The sequence below is a fragment of the Neomonachus schauinslandi genome, chromosome 13 (assembly GCF_002201575.2).
Source record: "Neomonachus schauinslandi chromosome 13, ASM220157v2, whole genome shotgun sequence".
Taxonomy (NCBI): domain Eukaryota; kingdom Metazoa; phylum Chordata; class Mammalia; order Carnivora; family Phocidae; genus Neomonachus; species Neomonachus schauinslandi.
In genome coordinates, this window is record NC_058415.1 from 24,301,075 (window position 1) to 24,322,673 (window position 21,599).

The 21,599-nt window shown below is 43.0% G+C and overlaps 1 protein-coding gene across 1 annotated transcript in view; it reads right to left on the reverse strand.

Moving 5' to 3' along the window:
- FRMD3 (FERM domain containing 3) overlaps positions 1-21,599 on the reverse strand; it is a 311,407-nt gene that overhangs the window by 76,913 nt on the left and 212,895 nt on the right. The window contains exons 7-10 of the mRNA XM_021677924.1: positions 10,342-10,429; positions 8,682-8,770; positions 5,392-5,455; positions 4,056-4,144 (exon numbers count right to left, since the gene is read on the reverse strand). Coding sequence (XP_021533599.1) covers positions 4,056-4,144; positions 5,392-5,455; positions 8,682-8,770; positions 10,342-10,429 — 330 coding nt within the window. The remainder of the gene's footprint in view (positions 1-4,055; positions 4,145-5,391; positions 5,456-8,681; positions 8,771-10,341; positions 10,430-21,599) is intronic.

The window sequence follows — 21,599 nt, forward strand, 5'->3', positions numbered from 1 at the left end:
CCAAGTCAGGAAACAAAATCAGGACCTTGCTCTGCCAGCCGAAACCATTATGACGCAGCACCCAGTGGGACGGCACCCACCCCTGAGCTTAACAGAATCAGAACCCTTCAGAGTCAAAGGGACGGGGCTCTGCGACCAACGGGGCACTCAAAAACCTTTTGTCATTAGTGGAGGGGGGGGGTAGTCATGGTCACTGCGGCACAACTAAGCACTCCCCAGCAGGTATTACATTTTACGGATGAAAAACAAAGTTGGGGCTCAGAGTTCAAGTGCTTTGTTCCAGGCCACACTGCTAGGAAGTGACAGAGTCAAGACTCAAAGCCAAGCCTTTCACCTCCAAGGTCCATGCTCATGAACACCAGGACACAGTGAGGCAAACAAACCACGCCCAAGGCCCTGTCCCCTCCGTTCTGTAGATGAGAAGGCTGAAGCCAGACTTGTCCGAGGTCACACAGCCTGGTCAGAACAGGTGGTATCTTTCCTTCTCCGTAAGGAACAGGGATGGTTATCAGATCAATGAAGGAATGAAAGGGTCCAAGAAAACTCAGATCGGTATAAATATTAGGGATTAGGGGTCTTCATGAGAGAGATGGGGTAGCCTGACCTGACCAAAGCAGGGGCGCAAGGACTCGGTCACCTCTGTACAGAAGGTCCCCAATATATGATGGTTCGATTTACAGTACGTTTAACTTAGGATGGGTTTATCAGGGTGTAACCCCATTGTAAGTCAAGGAAGTCAAGGAAGATCTGTTCAGTGCCACAGGTGCTGACCACTAAACCCTCCTGGTCTTTGGAAGCATCCACAGAAGACTGGGAAGGATTCCTCTGATATGCCTAGTTGGCCCATCTTATGACAGGACTATCACACTGACCTCTTTACTAGCTGTCCCCTAAGGTGCATACCCTAAAATATGCAAAACGAGTTCCCCGGTTCATAGGTTTTTCTCCTGCTTCCCCCTCCTTTCAATTCTGCTTTTGTCTTTGACTCTAGCAATCAAATGACTCCCTCACACATGCTAAAACAATGTGTGTGCAAAAGAATGAATTAATGTCCTAAGTTATTCTTTGATGGAGATCCTATGAGTTCACCTAAAGGATCTTCAAAGCCATGCTAAACTCCTCCCAAGAAGAGCTGACTGAGAAGCCTCCAAAAGGTCTATCCACTGGGTGTTCTCTCCTACTCCCGCCCCTTCCACCATCTGTGGTCAGCAGCATCAACCACACCTTTTGCTTCTCTACCCTCTTTCATGATGGCTGAGCCCTCTGTCTGGCCCCAAGAGCTCCTGGCCCCTCCTCTCCTCCCTGTCTACTCCATGTACCCTCCACTCCAGCCTTGTGTGGCTGCTCATCTTCCCCAACATCTTCCACTTTCCTGCGTTGGTCTCTTACCCAGAATGTCCTTCCTCCATCTGAAGGGGACTTCTACCTCCTGGCTCCCCCAACAACAAGACTCACCCCTCCTCTGGGGTGCCCTCCAGCATTTTATTTGTACTTCCCTTTTGGTGTCTACCATGAAATACGAATCTCTTGAGGATAGGAACTGTGCCTTATCAATTGATCCAGGAAATATGTTTTGAATGCCTGGGGTCTTTGGCAAATAAAAAGATAAATAGAACTTAGTTCCTACCTTCAGAGAGATCTGATCTAGTATAGATATGTACATAAAAACCTACAATAAAATAGGTCATGATCTATCCTGTTTTGCTTTGTTTCAAAACTCCATCTACCAGATCCCTCATTTGTGAGAAAACACTCATTCAAAATGACTAATTAATGTCTCTAAATGATCCCTTGACAAGAACCAGATGATTTCATTAAAGGAGGAACAGAAGACTTCCAAAAGCTTAGGCTCCAAAAACAGTTTGTCAGTTTCTCAAAAAATTAAGTATAGAGTTACCCAATGACCCAAAAACTCCACTCCTAGGTATAAACCTAACAGAACTGTCCACAGAAAAACTTTTATATGAATATTCATAGCAGCATTATTCATAATAGCTAAAAAGAGGAAACAATCCAAATATCCATCGACTGATGAATGGATAAACAAAATGTGGTCTATCTAAACACTGGATCATAATTCAGTCATGGAAAGAAACAAAGTACTGATGCTGGTACCACATGATAAACCTTGAAAACATGACCTTAAGTGAAAGAAGCCAGGCACAGAAGATCACATAGTTTATGTTTCTGTTTATATAAAATGTCCAGAATGGGTGAATCCATAAACATAGAAAGTAAACCAGTGGTTGCCAAGGTCTGGGAACGGGGTGGGCGGGCAGGGAAAATGGGCAGTGACTGTTAATGGATGCAAGGTTTCTTTTGGAGGGGATAAAAATGTTCTGGAATTGGATAGCAGTGACGGCTGCATGACTTTGTGAATTATACTAAAAACTACTGAACGTATACGTTAAAGGGGTGATTTTTATGGTATATGATCTCAATTTTTCAAATAATTAAAAACAACAGCAAAATACATGCAGGCCTCAACTAGAGGCAGAGCATCAAACCCTCTGCATCTCCCTCTCTCAGCTCCCATGGGCAATGGACAGGCCTGGACATGATTTCAGAGGCAGTCAGGTGCCCTTATATACCAGTTCCCAAATACCCGATGGGACCCACTGATGTCTTGAAGTGAAGTTGGTTGTGGGAAGGTCTTTTGATACATATCTTCACTCACAGCATTTTGGAGGTCATCTCATCCAAGGGCTTTCAAACTATACTCCTGATGGGATCTGCCCGTGACAGAGTGTTCTCCCAGGACACAAGACTCTCAATGCTAAGCCTGAAGAAGGCCCGGCAAATGCAGACAACTGGTCACCCAAGCTCCTGAGAAGCAGTGAGCAACAGGTGAAGGGTCTCAAGTCCTCAGTCCCAACTCTGATCGTCACCAACAACCACAGCTCCTCTATTTTTCTCTCTTTACCTACTAGGCTTTGCCTACACTTCTATTTAAGGAAAAGAGTTTTGTGAATAAAAAAGGGATTTGAAAAAGATTGTCCGAGCCTGATCCACTCTCCTGATCCTTGTCAGCTAAAGCCCAGGAGGTTCAGAGACTCAGCATTTTCAGACACAAGAGTCTAATGAGCATGGCCGAATTTAGTGTGAGGGAAGACAGAGCAAAGGCCACGTGGATGAGCTCCAGGGGCCAGCTGGTACCCTCGGCAGGGCTGGCTTGGGCTCCTGACTGTGTCCCTCACCACTGCTCTTCCACTCAACAAGTGTGTCTCAAAGAGGAGAAGCTGGAACTCAGTGGGAAGATCCTAAATTTGAAGCTCTCTTGAAACCTGAGAGCTTTGTGGATGGTTTCTGAAGTCCTGTACAGTACTGACTTTCCACATCATAGCCTCTGACCGCATTCCACCCACAAGCTGTTGGCTCCCATCTCTGTGTGCTGAAGGCTTCTTACTACAAACACCTGTGACTCTCTGCCAAAGCTTGCTTTCTCTGGTTGTGAGAGCAGAGTCAGCCCACACTCAGAGTAAGCCAGAGAGTATTAACTATGCCTTCTGAAGTGGGCTTCAACCAAAATGAATGGGGAATTGGTAAACAAACAGCCCGGGCCCTTTGCTTGTCAGTGGGAGAATTCTGAGGCAAGTTCTATAGCCTGACAGAATTCCCCAGCAGAGCTGAGCACAGCTGCCCTCAGGAGTGACCTGATGGATAACATGCCCTATATTGCTTGCTGCCCCACCTCCCTTCCCCACCCCTCCTACCGGTAGGTCCAGAAATCACATCTCAAAGAAACTACTAGCACTCAACTCTTCTCAAGGTCTGCTTCTGAGGGGGGCACCCAACCAAAAACAGATTCTGTGACATTTTGAATGGAAATATCAATGCAAAAAAAAAAAGCACCCATTGCAATTCTATGAGTATCACCCAATGAGGAGCTCAGGCTTGGTTGGGAGTCGCCCTGCACAACACACTGAATTTACAATTCCCTTAAATATAATGAAAAGAACTGAATTAAAAGAAATGAATATGCAGCTATTTGCAAAACATGAGTGGTTCCATGGATGCTTTTACAACCTATGATTAAATGAATAAAAGCTACGTACTTATAAAAGGCCTGGTTCTCCACCCCACACTTCCAAAGATGTTTGCAGGCAGCTGGTGTCGAAGTATGGAATGCTAACATGGCTTTTTTCTAATAAAAAAGACAAAATAAGAAAGGGCATGTGAAACAGAATTTATCTTTTTCAGGTATTTACCAATTTGTAGCTCCCCCCCCCCCCCCCACCTGCCAAACAGACTAAAAGTAACTTAGGCATTACCCTGGTCTTAAAAGTGCTGTTGAAATGGTGTCCCGCCTCCCTCACCCTTTGCAGACATCTTGAATCTAACTGGGCCCTGTTTCTAACAAAAAACATCCTCACAGTCAATCCTTCTCAACAACCCAGGAATCACCCACCTCTCAATCAGACTTGTAGTCCTTTAAAAACTTTGCCACCGCTGAATAACCAGTGCTTGATCTAAAAACTAGTCAAGAAAATCTGCAGACCTCCAGACCTAGGCCTAAGGCTCAAAGCTTCCATGACGGCCTCCTCTCAGATGCATTCCCTGATGAACCCAACCTGCATCCGGTAGCTTCATTAAGACTCCTGGCATGTACAGACTCTATTTATAAAACTCACCAGCAGTGGTTGAATATCTAGCTTTGGAAGTATTCTTCACTTGTTTCATAAATCTATATTTTGGCAGATTACAGAGGTAGAAGGAGGTTCCATTTTCCTTTTTTTAATTCAAATTCCAGTTGGTTAACACACAGTGTTAGTTTCAAGAGAAGGTTCCATTTTCTATCCCAGTCTATTTTTTACACAGTAGTATATGGTCAAGCGTTGCTCACTGACTTTGTTCTTTTTAAAAAATTTTTTATTTAAATTCAATTTAGTTAACATGTACTGTATTATTAGTTTCAGGGGTAGAATTTACTGATTCATCAGTTGCATTTAACACCCAGTGCTCATTATATCACGTGCCTCCTTAATGCCTATCACCCAGTTTCCCCATCCCCCGACCCATCTCCCCTCCAGCAACCCTGTTTGTTCCCTATAGTTAAGACTCTCTCATGGTTTGCCTCGCTCTCTGTTTTTATCTTATTTTATTTTTCCTTCCTTTCCCCTGTGTTCATCTGTTTTGTTTAATTCCACATGAGTGAAATCTTATTTGTCTTTTTCTGACCGACTCATTTCACTGACTTTGTTCTTAAATGTGCAAACCCACTATTTATTTACCTCTAAAATGTTCAGCATACAGGTTCCATTATCACTGTAAGCTTCAAAGTGGTGGTATTCTGGGGCTACAATACTAAAGGCATGTTTTATGCTTGCGTCCCTCTCGTTTGCACACACACGCACACACACACAACTACAGGCTAGAAAAGCAGTCACTGACCTCCTTCTGGGTGCCAATCACATAAAATGTCTTCCCTTCAAACTTCAACTTGCAGACATCCGGCCTAAAAGAAAAGAAAATCTCTTTGGGTGAGAAGAAGGAAAAAAAAAAAGTGGCAGCTAACTAAGGTACCTGGGTTTCCCACAGGAATCAGGCTGACTCGCAAATACCAAGCCGACTGCAATGAAACAAGATATTATCTTATCATCAGTAAAGGCTTAATGAGCAGTGAAAAGCCCCCAAGTGAATTATACAGCAATTTTCTTCCCAAGAGAGGATCCTAAGGCAGCTCAGAACTATTTCTTCCATTTTTTACAGTCAAGCTGCATCTTTCTTCCAAGGAGCTCTGGAGGCTTTGTGAACATTAACGACAAAAACAATATTAATTGGCCAGCCCACTTTGCGAGGTAGGAAGAATGTGATTATTTCAGGTTCGGGTAATGAAATGATATGGATTCACAGTATCTGTCTCCCTCAAACTTTCACATCCATCTTCGAGAAACACACACACCAGGCTGCAAAATTTTCATTTCTGCTCTCCCTGCTCATGAGAGAATAGTTTTATTAAATATTGAGATGCTCAAAATTGTGAGGACAGCTTGACACATGGTAGTCAAAAGAGGAACTTTGGGTTTTTATCTTAAGGAGCTGCTCAATTAAAATCTGCCTGAAATGGGGACCCTAGGTCACCTCTTTGGTGAGCAAATATGCATAGAGAGGAGACAATTCTATTTTTAGTCCTTTGATCTAATTTCTAAAAGAGTGATTTGTGCCCCTGTGTTTTTTCCTGAGGGAAAAAGAACAGTGTGTCTACATTAAGCTGTTCAAACTTAGGAGAGGATTTGCAAGAGTGACACAGCTCAGTGGATGTTAAAAAACAAAAAACAAAACTAGGATTAATGTGGGACTAAAATTTGTTTTGGTAACATATCCACAGCTATTCCAAATACACATGCCTAGGCAGAGGCTGGAGAGGGGTAGGGATGACATTCAGCACCCCACCAGGAACACCACGATGTAGAACCAGAAACAAATGGTCCGGTGATTGTCCATCTTAACTCTTCAGTGGACCCAGGAAGAAACAGAAGCCCAAGGAGCAGACACTTGCAATTAATCTGCACTTAAGACATGACAGGTTCTCCCCTAACTACTTCAGAGCTCAAGTAGTTCAGAAACCTGAGGATCTAACCCGCAAGTCTTCTGTGGTCCTAGGGTAGGATGGGAGAAGTCCCCACATTATCCACGCTTCCCAAAGTCAACAGGAATCTGTAGGGAGCTTATTGGGGAATGGCCTGCAAGGTGATTAATACCCTTCTTTCCAATGTGCAGAAAACACAGGGAAGAAAACTAGTCACCCCACCATGCAACACGTCCACAAGATGTCAGAGTTCATGAATCCCACCACTCACAACACAGTTGCATTTGCTTCTCACCCAACTCCTTTCCTCCCCATATGTAATGCCAGATGTAATGGATTCCCATCTTACGACTGAGTACACAGAGACTCAGAGAAGCGAAGTGAAGAAGAGTTCTGAGAATGCTCATTGTGGAGAAAGAACAAGTGGGTGCAGAGGGGAGCGGAAAGTATGAGCTGAACAAAAGGCAATGATAGAAAGGTCAAGGAAGAGATTGATGAAATCAGGGATCTCAGAAAAAAGAGTACAAGGTGTAGGAGTGGAGTTGACACTAGCTGGCTGATGCTAACCCAGCAGATAAGGTTTGAAAGGGAGGGGGGAGGTGCCAAGAGGACAGTGCACGAGTGGGGGTGTTGATAAAGGGGTCCTGGAAATCCTGAAGCTAACAGAACCACGAAACTGAGGTTCAGGTAAATGCGAGGGCATTGCCAAGCCACGAATGAAGGCAGATGCCCATTGGCCCATCAAGAAGAACTTCAGGCCACAAGGGGGAGCCCACCACCCAGTGAGACATGATGGGGGGAGGGGGATGACAAACCTGTCAGGGGCCCTCAGGGAGGAAACTGAATCAAGCTGAAGGTATGAACAAGACTGAGCCTTTACAATATTCCATATAAGTTCAGCCTTCTGGCTCTTTGCCCAAACCATCTTCTTGATTGGACACCATGGGCCCTGCTGGTCACCTACCTTGCTCCATCCTCCCACTTCTGTATTGACATGACTCAGACTTTCTTTTTCTTCAAGATGACATGTTCATGCAGATTATGTTCTTCCCAGCCGCAAGAGGTGGGTCTTGATTTGACCAACAGAGTCATGGAGTTCCCACTCTTCTCTAAGGGATTGCTTTAAGTAGGTTCATGTGAGCCAATCCTGCCCTATTAGATATACCGGAAGTCTCCTACAGGGCTTCTGTAAAACAAGTCCTCCTTGTTTTAATAGGAGACACACGGAAGGGGATTCTCTCCTCCAGGCTCTAGGTGTTGCTGAATGAAGATGGGATGGCCAGAATTCCTTGCATGGCCACCTTATGAGCATGAGCCTGGGGACAAAAGCCATTACCCTGGGATGACAGAGAAGAAAATGGAGACCCAGGTCCTTCACGGTGTTGTCAGGCAATTAAGTTAAAGGATCATGGAAATGCCCAACCTCTGGAAGTTTTGCTGTGTGAAATAATCAGTCCTCTTATTTGTAAGCCACTGTGAGCAGACATCCCTGTTACTTAGAGCCAAAAGCATCTTCACTGATATACTGGGTAACACATGACGTCTCTGCAACAAGGACTCAAGAGAAGAGAATGGAGGGGCACCTGGGTAACTCAGTCATTAAGCATCTGCCTTCGGCTCAGGTCATGATTTCAGGGTCCTGGGATCAAGCCCCGCAATGGGCTCCCTGCTCAGTGAGAAGCCTACTTCTCCCTCTCCCACTCCCCCTGCTTGTGTTCCTGCTCTCGCTGTCTCTCTTTCTGTCAAATAAATAAATAAAATCTTAGAAAAGAGAGAGAGAGAGAATGGAGAGGAGGGAGCAGAAGAGGGTCCTGAGCTATTCAAGGGAAACTGTACCTTTACCCTGCCCTGCCCTACCCCAGGTCACCCCTCTGGCCAGAGCAGCAGTTGCTGGTGAGGAAACACTGGGCACCTTCTCTTTGGAGACAGAGCCCCTGAGCCCAAGACACACCCCAGGTCTCCTGAGGTCTAGGACAACCTAGGTTGGCTTTTATTTATAGATGAATAATCCCTTTTTAATGATGCTCCACGGCAAAGAAATGAATACTAGGCATTCTACCGGACATTTCCAAACAAAAAAAAGTATCAAAGGCTGGGAAAGAAAAGCAAGATTAAGAAAAATGGTAAGCTAGTTTCCCAAAGAAGTCCTTACCATTTTATCAAATGGATTCGCTTATTTCCCTGGAATACCACAAAGCCTGCTGCAGTGAATCCTAAAAATGTTGTTGTGCCTGTTGAATCCTGGAAAAAAAGGAGAACCAAAAACATTTGGATTGAGAATGAGAAATATAAAATAAATGATAAATGGTATCCTCATTCATCCACCCCCTGGGTTACTTTCAGGTTAATCCCATTGATCGTGGCAATAAACTAAGTTTCTGAGATGGGACTTCCAAGGATAGTGCTTCTAAAATCTGGGGAAGGTCTGGGAATATGCAGCTTTTTCCTTGGAGGAACAGACCTTCTACCTCTCCGGGAACATCCTGGGAAAAGGCAGATTACTCCCAAACCACTATGTCTATTTCCAAGTGTGTCTTGGGGCCACCCGAGTTCTCGGATCTGTCCTGTAATGTTGTCAAACTGTGCTCAGTCATCATTAGCCCTAAAATCAAAGATGCTATGAAACCAAAGCCCTAATTTGACTTGATTAAATTCCATACAAAATTCCTGGTAGTTTTAATGTAAAGATATGTCCAGAAATGTCTACTTCACTTCCAGCCTCAACCAGGAAAACCTAAGCATAGATCAGTAAAAGAAAAGGAATGATGGTAACAAAAATCAAGTCCATCTCCAAGTAATAAATAAAACAAACAGGCTCAAAATTGTGGATAAAATCTAATTCACTAAATGGAATAAACTGATTTATACCATTACAGAAGAGGATTCTGGCAAATATGCTAAAATAATTGTGCGAATAAAAATAAAAATGCCAATGTGAACAAGTACTATCAGCTCTCTACCTCGGCCGCATGTTGGAATCATCTGGAGAGCCTGGTCTGCTCCCCCACAGACCCTGATGTCATTGGGTGGCAGGAGTATGAAGCTCCCTGGGTATTTCTAATGAGCAGCCTGAACTAAGAGCTCTAGAACTAGTACTTTACCAAATACTATTAGCTGATTCCATATGGGTAAAGAAATGTTCCAGCAGAACTCAAGAACTTACCTTTAAGAGCCTGGCTGAGATAAATGGTTAGTTTAGAATTCTAGTTAGTGTCTGGTTGATGCGTAGTTAGTTTAAGGTATGGAAAGAAGAAAACTGTTTTCATAAAACATTTCTGGAAAATGTGTGCATCATCTTGGGGACTTGCTAAAAAAGCATATTCCCCAGCTGTAACCCCAGCGATTCTGAGTCAGTGCTCTGGAGTGGAGCCCAGGTGATTCTGATACATGCTTGAGAGAAATACTATCAAATAATATGAGCAAAGAAAGCAAAAAAAAAATCCTAATGTCAAAATATAATTTTAAGTCTTTTTTTCCCTCTATTTTCCATTAAGGTTACCTTCTTGCTGACAAGGGTCTTGAAAATAAATCTGTTGGGATCCTTTAAGTTCTCAGGGGTAGAACCATCTATTTGATAAATGAATGAATCATATATGTTAATTTAGGAAAGTATGGCTACTACATAGCAATTAGCAAGCAATTGGAAGGCTTGCAATGGAGAAAATCAACCACCAGAACATGTGACTACAGCCTACTGTTGTCCCTTCCAATTAGGGACAATGGGTCAGCCTGTAGTAATATCCCCCACACTAATTAACTCTCTTGTGGGCAAAACAATCATTATATGTCGGCCTGCTAGGAGGGGCACTCACCTTGCATGGGTGGGGGTCTACCCCATAGGTTTCCAAAGTGTGAGCTTTCAGGAGTAAGTTAAATTCAGCAACTGGTGGGCTCTGGCCTCTAGAATCACACAAGAAAATTTTAGGTTGTTAATATAGAAGATTACAGAAACCTAGAGTCCCTTCATTCAGTAAAATGGGATATCCTACACTAAAAAAAAAAAAGAGAGAAATCCCTACATAAATAATAATCAGTAACACCGATCATCATTCCTCACCACAAGGAGCTCTTTGCTAAGGAATCAGAGCTCATGTTCCCTGGCTAATTGTTCCATAATAAACCTACATGTACTCTGAGAACTCCAGTGACCTGTACAGTTAATCATGGTTATCAAGTTACCAATAAGCAAAGCCTTGCAAATTCAATCTTAATGTGAAATAGAACTCAGCATCGGTTCTTTCCTACTCACTTCAAAAGATTATCTAGGGTAAAGAGCATTCCCTCTTGCTCGAGGTAGAATATGGGCAATTCTTTTATGCTACCAGCAAGCCTGAACAAAGCCATCCTCATAGGAAGAACGGTCAACCATTCCACTGGAAAGCTCTGGATTTTGAAAGGAAATCTCAGCCACTTATCCCAGCTATGCCCTCCACGGTGGTAAACAAGGTCTTGGCCTCAGCGATGGGGAAAGGGGCTGCAATAGAGAGGACTTTTGGGGTTAACTTCCAAAGCAGGATCGTGCAGCATTTCAAAGACTACACTTTTGACTAAGTCCGGGAACGTATCTTAGAGAATCCAAACCATTCCCCAGGGATAAATAGGTAACTCTAACAACCAAGAAGAGTTTGCCAAAGAAAACAACAGGAATTTTTTATTTCCAAAATGTAGAATTACATTGTGGTATTAAATCTATTTCCACCCAAGCATCTCCCCATAGATGGATTCCCTCCTCACCCCCTCAAGAGTCATCATGCCTATAAATCAAAACAGTATTCCATCTACCTTCTCCCTAAAGCCTTTTGAGATCTTCTCTTTACCCTGAGTGACTGAAATTTCACTAGAACAGGTCTGAGGAGTGTCTTTATTTACTTATCATGATCAGCACTGTGGGGACACTTTTAATCTGACGACTCGTATTTTTCCATGGCTGTTTGATTCTTCTCTTCCCAACCTCCATCCTCACCCCCAACCATTCTTTCTTTCTCTCTCCTCTCCTTTGACAGGCCCACGTAAATGGATCTTGAAACCCCTAGGTCTGTCCTCCATACCTTATAACCTTTGGTTCATTTTCTAAATCTGTCTTTTTGTACTACATTTTGAATTTTCTTTTCAAGATTTTATTTGTCGGGGGCGGGGGGGGAAGAGCACCAACAGGGGGAGTGGCAGGCAGAGGGAGAAGCAGGCTCTCCGCTGAGGAAGGAGCCCAACACAGGACTCAATCCCAGAACCCTGGGATCATGACCAGAGCTGAAAACAGATGCTTAAGCAACTGAGCCACCCAGGCGTCCCTTTTCTGAATTATTTCTTAATTCGGACTTCCAGCTTGCTAACTTATTCTTCAGCTGTGTGCATCTTGCTTTTCTTCCCATTTTTGAGGGTTTTTTTTTTTAAAATACCAATTAAATATTTTACTTCCAACATAGTATCTATTTGGCTCTTGAAATAGCTGCCTGTTCCTATTTCATGCAATAAATTCCTCTTATGCCTCTGAGGAAATCCCACTTTGTTTCCTTTAAAGTCCAATCCTGTTTGCTGTTAATGCTGCTTTCTTGGTGAGGGTTCTTTGGTTTGCTAAGTCAGAATCTCACATTCATAGAGTTGATGTTTTCTTAAGTGATTCATGGATGGACTTTTTTTTTAATCTGATGTTATCTGTTTAATGCAGTGGCCTCCAGAGGTTTGTAGGGAAGAAGTGGGTGTGGGGGCATGCCATCTGGGAGGAGTGTATGTTAGTAACTTGATTTTAAACTGAAAATTGTAGTTCTTCTGGGTTTGCCCACACACAGGGTACTTCCAGCTCAAGCCTGCTGTTGCCCAGAAGGAACCAGAGAAAGAGGTCAAAGCTACCCACCTGAGCCAAATGCAGTTGCCCACTCACCATAATGGCGGCCCTGTGTATCTATTGCCTGAAGCACTCAGAATCACTCCTACCCTACATATGTGTTTAACCTGGATTTGCTCCATCTGTTTCCCATCTTCCAGACTCACTGGTAGACTTCAGATCCAAAAATGGTATTCTTTCCTAGATCTGCTTTCTAGTATTTTGCCATTATCTATTGGGCCTTGGAGAAGGAAGATAGCCATATGTGCTACCTTTTTCTTTTTTAAAAAAGAATAATTTTTAATCCATCCTTTACAGAACATATTTCTGAGGGATTAACTCAAACACCTGCTTTAAGAAAATAAAGTCTTTCTAAAGCCTTTGGGCTTTCCTCTTTAGCCTCAGTGTTCTAAAGTTTCACTGTGATATATATATATATAAAGGCAACATCTCTATTTATTTATTCTGATCAGCACTCTATGGGCCCCTTCAAAACAATGTCTTTGATTCTTTTTTCAAGTCACAGTCAATATTATTATATCTCTTCTTGATACCATAACAACAGGTTCAAAAAAGTCACCAACTATATTGATGGGAAAGGGAAAAGGGATTTTTTGAGTTTTCTCAATACATACAAGAATTTCTCCGTAGCTCTCTTAAGTTCTAGGAGTAATATCTTACCTTTCACTGAAAAATACATTATTAAATCCAAATATTGGATGCTATTTCCCTCCCCGCCACATTCTCACTCACTCACCCATGCATTCATAGCACCCCGACGAGGGATAAAGCACAGAACTGAGCTGTCCAGCATGTTACTAAGCAGCACCCCCACTCTGGTGACCCTCAGTGAAGACTTCAGCCTAACGACCCAGACGGGGGCCAAAGGGAACCAGGACCGGAGCCAAAGCAGCTCAAGCCATTAGCCCTGCTCCAGGCTAATCCTCCTGCTTGACATGAAAGGGCTTCACTCTGGAGAGCTGGCCATTCTCCCTGGTGGTTAAAGTGTCAGCACCTTTGTATAAGCCGCACAGTGTTTATTCTTAAAATCCCAGTTTGGTTTTAAAGCTCACGCCTCTTTTGTATTCGGTCTGGGAACAAGTTAGTCATGAAAGGTTGTCATTTGGAAGTTCATGTTGGAAAGTGAGTAAGTTCTGCTCGCCTGGGTGGTCTGACCATGTTCCTGTCCTTTGCAAATCCGACAGGCATCTAGTTTCTAATCGTAAACATTCAACCACAGATGGCAGCAGGTGCGGGGCCACACAGCTCCAGAGGACATGCCATTAAACTCAAAGACCTCTGTTCTTCAGGACATCTCATTCAGGGAGGGAAATGGTGAGCCCCAGTGCGGGAAAAGATTTCGGTAACATGTACAATCAAGAAAAGGACTTCTATGTAGAATTTTTTAAAAACTCCTATAAATCAATAAACAATACAATTTTTAAGATTTTATTTATTTATTTGAGAGAGAGAATGAGAGAGAGAGAGCAGGAGAGGGGGGAGGGTCAGAGGGAGAAGCAGACTCCCTGCCGAGCAGGGAGCCCGATGCGGGACTCGATCCAGGGACTCCAGGATCATGACCTGAGCCGAAGGCAGTCGCTTAACCAACTGAGCCACCCAGGCACCCCAAACAATACAATTTTTAAAATCTATATATAACTCAGAAGAAGAATCAGCACAAGACATACACAGGCACCTCATAAGATATCCAAATAGTGTACAACTATGTGAAAATGTGCTTAACCTCTTTATGGTCAGGAAAATGCAAATTAAAACTATGAGAAATCATTTCTACATCCATTTAAATAGTTAAAATGTAGAACATAGTACCAAGCGTTCGTGAGGATCCGAGGCAAAAGCAACTCTTAGACCGCTGGTGGAGCGGCAATGTGGTAGAACCAGCTGGGGAACTGGCATTATCTACACAAGTTCAACGTGTTTACCCTATAATAGGACGATTCCATTAGTAGTTCCATATGCAACAGAAACTTGTGCGAGTGGCACCAAGAAATATATAGAATTTTCATAGTAGTGCCTTTGTAGTAGCAAAAAATAGGAAACTCACATGTCTCCCAACAGGAGAATGGATATACAATGGAACGCTATACGGCCACAAAACTGAATGAACTAAAGCTACACACAAGATGGGTGACTATCACAAAAATGAAACTGAACAGAAGCGGACAGATATAAGTGAATACACACTAATGAATTCAGTTTATACGGCTTTCAAAAATGAGTAAAACACAACTAAGGTGTTAAAAGTCAGAGATGTGATCACCTTTGGGGAGGAGGGAGAAGGTAAATATTGAGAAGGGGCAGGAGAGAAGCTTCTGGGGTGTTACCAATTCTCTCTGACTTGGGTGGTAGTTACCCACATGCTTGCTTTGTAATAATTCATCAAGCTTTATATTTATGTTTTGTACAAGTTTCTGAATCTGTTATACTTCAATCTTTAAGGGCTTAACAGAAAAGAAAAAAGGTTATGAAGCATGGGGGACCTTCATGTATTGTTGGTGTGAATGTAAGCTGGGGCAACCCCATTAGCAAACAAGCTATCACTTCCCTAGAAAAGCTCACACTCTATGGCCCTCCAAATTCCTAGGCTAGGAACTCCTTTACATACACTCCCATGAGAATTATTCAAGAAGCCTAGAAATAACCCAAATGCCCATGAGCAGAATGGATACATAAAATGTGACATGTTTGCATCATAGAATATTAGTTACTCAGAAGCACAAACGAAGACCTATAGCTATACGCATCCATGTGGAAGAACCTCAAACACAATGTTGGCCGGGGGGTGGGGGGAGTGAGATGCAAGAATAGAGTATGATTCCATTTATATGAAAGTCAAAAACATGCAAAAACAAAGCAATGCATTATTTAGTGATATATATGAAGTACATTTACAAAAGCAAAATGAGAGAATGAATAACCCCAAATTCAGAATAGTGCAGAGGAGGGAAGAAGGTGATCTGGGAGGGGCGCACAGGAGACTTTAGAGCATCTGGTGATATTCTAATTCATAAGCAGAGTCAGGGGGTCATAGGCGTTTTTTCAACTATTCTTTAAATTACACATATGTTGTATATACTCATATATATTTGTAGTAATTAAAAGAGGAACAATTCCTGCCTTTTTAATAAAAGAATTATTGGATAAAATATTGTACAGTCCAAAAGCACTGCTGAACTGAACAGAACTGGTCAGGAACCTCATAGATATGCGTGCAGGGCCACTTTTTACTAAGCTCTACTGTTCTGAGCAATACATAATCATTTATGTTGTCCAAGCAATGGAAAGATTCATAAAGGAGGCCTTCTTATCCTCCTTTTGTAGATGAGGGTTCTGACACTCAGAAAGGAAAAGTAACTTGCTCAAAGTTACTTGGCTAGTAAATGCAGAAGTGAGGTTCAAGTCCAAGTCTGCTTGGTTCCAAAGCACATCTCAGTGCCTGTGCCACCATCACTACCAACGTGATATGGTCCAGAGCCATGTGCCTGCCCTCCTACGTGCCATGGCAGAGCATGTCAAAATGACATGGTTTCCATCAGTTCTTAGAGAGAGCCTCTTTCAAATTCTGAACATTGCATCTTATCAGTGATGAGGCAATCCACCCCAGGTGCCTGATTGTCAGACTTGATGGGAGAGCAGCGAGGTCTCAATTTTAATCTAGGTCAGAGATCCCCAGACTAAAGCCTGCAGGCTGAATCCTGACCACTGCCAGGTTTTGCACAGCCCTTGAGCTCAGATTGGTTTTTCCATTTTTAAATGGTTTAAAACAATCGAACAAAGAATAGTAATGCCATGACCATGAAAATTATATGACATTCAAATTTCAGGACCAGTAAATTCTTATTGGAATACAGCCACACCCATCTGTTTGCATACTGCCTATGGATGCAGTCATGCTCCAAAGACAAGACTGATTAACTGCAACAGAAATCCTATGTTCTGCACAGCCTAAAGTATTTACTAAGTGGCCTAGTGTAAAAAAAGTTTGCTGAGCCCTGAGCTAGGAACTGCACACAGGAATGGAGAACCGCTAAATCTAAAGTTCCTTGATTCCAAAAAATGAAGATAAAAACAGTACCTACCGTGAAGATTTGGTGTATACAGTAAACAGTTGACAGATGAAAAGCCATTAGACTAGTGCCTGGCACAGAGCATGGTCTCTCCTCACCCTCAGAATAGCATCTGTTCCCCTGCTAGCCCTGCATGTGACTAAAATCAGCATTATGACGGTGGGGGAAATGTCACGAAGCATGTCAAGATAGTCACAGCAAAACAAAGACCCCTCTTTCAAATAAAAGTCCTCAAATTGGTATCCTTTGCTTTGGGTTTGACTGCAGATCTCCAACAGCTAAGCACTGAAAAGACTTCACCTAAGAAGTCACACACAGAGAAAGGCTAACTGCAAGTGTTCAAGTAGGAAAAGGGTTCAAAACCAATGGAGGAAAGGTGGAGACCCTAATGGCACCAGAAACTGAGTCTCCCTGACTCACCGAGGAAGAAAGCATTTAATGATCAGGTCTTCAGGAAGATGCTAAGGCCAATTAAACAAACTTTTTCGTTTGCCCCCTGAGATCTCCCATCAGACATTTGTTTCTGGCAAAAACTCTGCTTGGTAATGGAAAATGATGATTTTCTATCCCTTAAATCTTGCATCAGGAGCTGTTCTACTAAGATTAAGAGTGTCTCTAATGAGACATTTAGATGTAAAGACCAGTGATTAATTGAATTCTTTAAGAGCTAACAGTTCTCTAAAAATATGCTATTCTAATAAATTAGGTGAGGTCGAGTAATCACATCTCCCTTCTGCCTATCTGGTATTCTTTTTGCCAAAAGGAACACTCTTTTATTGATCCTCCCTTAGCATATCATTACATAGACTACAAAAGTGTACAGCATCCTAAGAATGAGGGCAAATTATTAGTATACATTCATTGTGCATAGCATTAGTGTACATTAATTAAATAAGGTGTGCATCTTGCCAGCAAGGACCTGGATTACTTGGAGCGCGGTTGGCAGGAAAGGGTGGATTTAGCTCCACCTAATCCATTTGGGTCTTTGCGTTGCAGAATTAAACTCAGCGAAGTAGAACTCTCAACCTGAGTTAGGTTAGGTTTTGCTGTACCTTCATTGCAACTTTGCTTAGATTTAGCTTAGTTGCAACTCTAGGTAGGGTTTACTCACCACTGGCTTCAAATGCTTGAGAATGCTCTCAGAACTTACCCTTCAGCAGGGCTTGGGATCTTAGCACCCATTAGACTCTGGAAAGTTCTCTATGCTTTACAGCCTTGCTCTCAACTTTTTGAGCTTCAAGGAGTCTCCTTTGCTCTCCAGCCCCGTTGCTGGCTCTCAGCACTTCAGAAGGACCTCCTTGTGGTCCTTTCCCTGCTGTTGGCAAGAGCTACACTAACCCTAGCTAAAAGTCTGAAGTGCCTCCGAGGAATTTCACTCAGATCTCCGGCCCTGTCCGACTTCTTCCCTCTTCTCTTTGTGAAGGCCTAGGGCCAAATGGTGGTGGGAAAGTGCAATTCACTCTGCAGCTGGAGTCTTTGAGATCCCAGTCAGTTAAGTCAGCCCACTCATGGCCATGGAAAACTGACTGAAGATTTGGCTAGTTCCCCCTGACCCCACCTATGACATATTTGTCCTCCTCCTCCCACATCATCAGAAGTGAAAGCAAGTTCAGGTTTCCACTGTCCTAGGAACGACATTCTGGATTTCAGTATTTAGTCTTCTTTGCTCTCAGACTGGTTTCAAAACTATGATTCTGTAGTCTATGTAGCTTGTTGTGTTATCTTAGTGTTGGGGGAGATGAATGTCTCAGGCTTTTCTACATCCTAACTAGGAGAGTCTCCAGTCTGTCACTTCTAATTGTTTAGAGAGGAACAGGATCTCTTACAAACGCCTTGGGGACCATTAGGAACTATCCCTATGAGAGCATTAGATAGAACACTTCTAATCCGGGTAAATGCCATGCTATGAGGGAGACAGTGGTAATGGTCTGGGGCCAGACAAGGATAAGACTTGCAGGAGAGCAGTCAGTTAGGAAGATATCAGAGCACTGTACAGGAAAACACAGGTTTCGGGTCATGGTCTATTGCTTCCTAATCGTAGAGCCTTGGATAAATTAATTTCTCAGGCATCTGATCCTTACTGGTCCAAGAAGGAGGTCCCAAACTCAATACCAATGGAGGCAGAAGGTTAACTGGCCAAGCAGGGATGGTGGCAATGTGGAGAGCAAATGAATCTCTTACAGAGCACTGTGGCTTAGCTCCAGCTGAGTGTTACCACGCAGGGGAAGGCCTAGTGTTACCAAATCTCCTAGGTGCAAGAGAAGCTGGGACTTTCTGGCAACTGATTCCATTTTTAAAAACTTATTTGGCCCAAAGAACATATATCTGGGTCACAATGTAATTCAACAACTGTCACTTTATAACCCCTGCTTTGGACTCCAAGAGTCCTGTAAGTGTAATAATGGGGTGTCAGGTTTTTGGCTTGTGGCTAGTGACCTCTGGATATGCAAAGGCTCTGGGTGGTAGTTGTAGCTGTGTATGACTAATAAAAATTAGGAAGCAAATTAATTGTTACCTTGTGAGTATTGTTTTTTAGATAAAATCTTTGAAAACATGAGGTCATGGGGGAGTATAGATGATGAAGGGGCTCCCAGCTTGGTGGTAAAGCAGTTGAAGATCAGTGGGCTAGGTCACTCAATACTTCCACAGTTCCTGACCCAGAGTTGCCTTTTAATAAATGCTTGTTACATGAATAGATGAACAAATGGATGTATGGATGAATCATGAATGGGTGCATGGATGGATGGATGGACAAGCAGATAGATGCATGGATGTATGGATAAGTCATGAATGGGTGCCTGGATGGATGGACAGACAGATGCATGGATGAATCATGGATGGGTAGGTGGATGGAGAGAGGGTTGGATGGATGGATACACTGTTATAAGTTCACCTAAAGTTCAAAAAGTTTTTGACTATGCATAATTCACATGTCAGGTGTGATCAAAGAATGTATTAAGTCATGGCTGATTCAAGCTATCAATACTATCCCTCCCTTTTTCTTCAAAGCCATGTTGCACTTTGGTGACGTTGCTCTTTCTCCTTTCAAGTCACTGTAGCCAGATTTTACCTGTATAACAGCGTTGATGGCTTGGGTGCATACATGAGTTGCCCTGGCCCAACCCTCCCCAGAAATGTCCCTGACTCCAGGCCACATAATACAAGGATTCAGTTTTTATAGGAGGAGCATGTGATGCCAAGTAATTCCCTCTTCCAATTCCTATGCCAAATAACAACAGAGAATGGAAATGCATTTGATAACCCACCAAGGAGATAGATTCTGGGGTTTTAAAATGAGAGACTTGATGGGACACTTGAGTGGCTCAGTCAGTTAAACGTCTGACTTTGGCTCAGGTCATGATCCTAGGGTCTTGGGATCGAGTCGCACGTGGGGTTCCTTGCTCAGGAGGGAGCCTGCTTCTCCCTCTGCCTGCCCCTCTCCTTGCTTGTGCCCTCTCTGACAAATAAAATCTTTAAAAAAATAAAATGAGAGACTTGAGAAGGGAAAGGTCACATGAAGGGGGGAGTGGAGATGATGGAAAGCACATCTCCAGAAAGATTAGAAGTTGTAAAGTAATCTGATCTTTCCCATTTTCCTATCACATAATAAACACTCTTCCCCAAACTGCACAAAAACATTTCCCAAGGGGGCTCTTGTGATCTGTTCATCAGAAGCACAGGTAGAGGGGCGCCTGGGTGGCTCAGTTGGTTGAGCGACTGCCTTCGGCTCGGGTCATGATCCTGGAGTCCCTGGATCGAGTCCCGTATCGGGCTCCCTGCTCGGCGGGGAGTCTGCTTCTCCCTCTGACCCTCCCCCCTCTCATGTGCTTGCTCTCTCTCATTCTCTCTCTCTCAAATAAATAAATAAAAAATCTTTAAAAAAAAAAAAAAAAAAGAAGCACAGGTAGAGGGTATTTATCATAGCAGGTCACTTATATCTCTAGGAAAGCTAGACATTTTTGAAACTATAAGTCCCTGCCAGAATGCACATGATTTACAGAGAATGTGAATCTTGAGAACTAAAAAGAAAATGATTCTGTTTGAAACCCACTCAGTATCATTATTGCTTCCAGCACAAGCCTCACTGCATCAGATCATTATGATGGCAGCTAATTAGATGATTTTTCTGCTCTTTAAGAGCAAGGAATAAAATCAAACCACTTCATCACCAAGTGAGATTTTTGAATATTTGAAAGCTGATGACCTGTGCCTGAAGCTAGTCTAAATGTCTTTGCCACTAACGAGAAACCTGATAAACTGGTATTGAGAGAACTTGCTGAGTAAAAACTCTAGGATAACCTTCAGAGAAGCCTCTCTGGGTTCCTGATAGTGAAATCACTCATATTCTTGATCTTCAACCCCTTCTGGGCACCCTCAGGACTAATGGAAAGGGGATTCCCTTCCAACCCACATGGCCATGATTAAAGCTGTCTAGAAAACAGTAACTAGGACAGTCAAAAATAAGAATGGTCACATCCCTAGGGATTGTTGGCAACAGCCTCTTCCAGCCACCAGAGGGCTCTGGAAGGAGAAATAACCTATTTCTAAGCTGTCCCCATGCTAGGACCTCATCTCTGTGTACCAAACTCAAATGAAATCTGTAAATTATAAGATTCCTCCTTATACATAGTCTTAAAAACAAATATGGCTCTTTTTTTTTTTTTAAGATTTATTTATTTATTTATTTGAGAGAGAGAGAATGAGAGAGAGCACATGAGAGGGGGGAGGGTCAGAGGGAGGAGCAGACCCCCTGCCGAGCAGGGAGCCCGATGCGGGACTCGATCCCGGGACTCCAGGATCATGACCCGAGCCGAAGGCAGTCGCTCAACCAACTGAGCCACCCAGGCGCCCCCAAATATGGCTCTTTTGTCTTAAAATTATCTACAGATGCAGTCAGTGAAGCAGAAATTAATTCCAGACCTGCTCTGCCATGTGTCTAGAGGTCCGCAAACTAGAACCTACGGGTCAAATCTGGCCCACCATCTGTTTTGTCAATCAAGTTTCATTGAATCGTAGCCCGCTAATTTAGGTATTGCCTTTGTCTTCTTTTGCTCTACAAAAACATAGCTAAGTGGTTGCAATAGAGACCATGTGGCCCAGAAAGCCAATATAGATAGATAGATAGATGATAGATAGATAGATGATAAATATACAGATATAT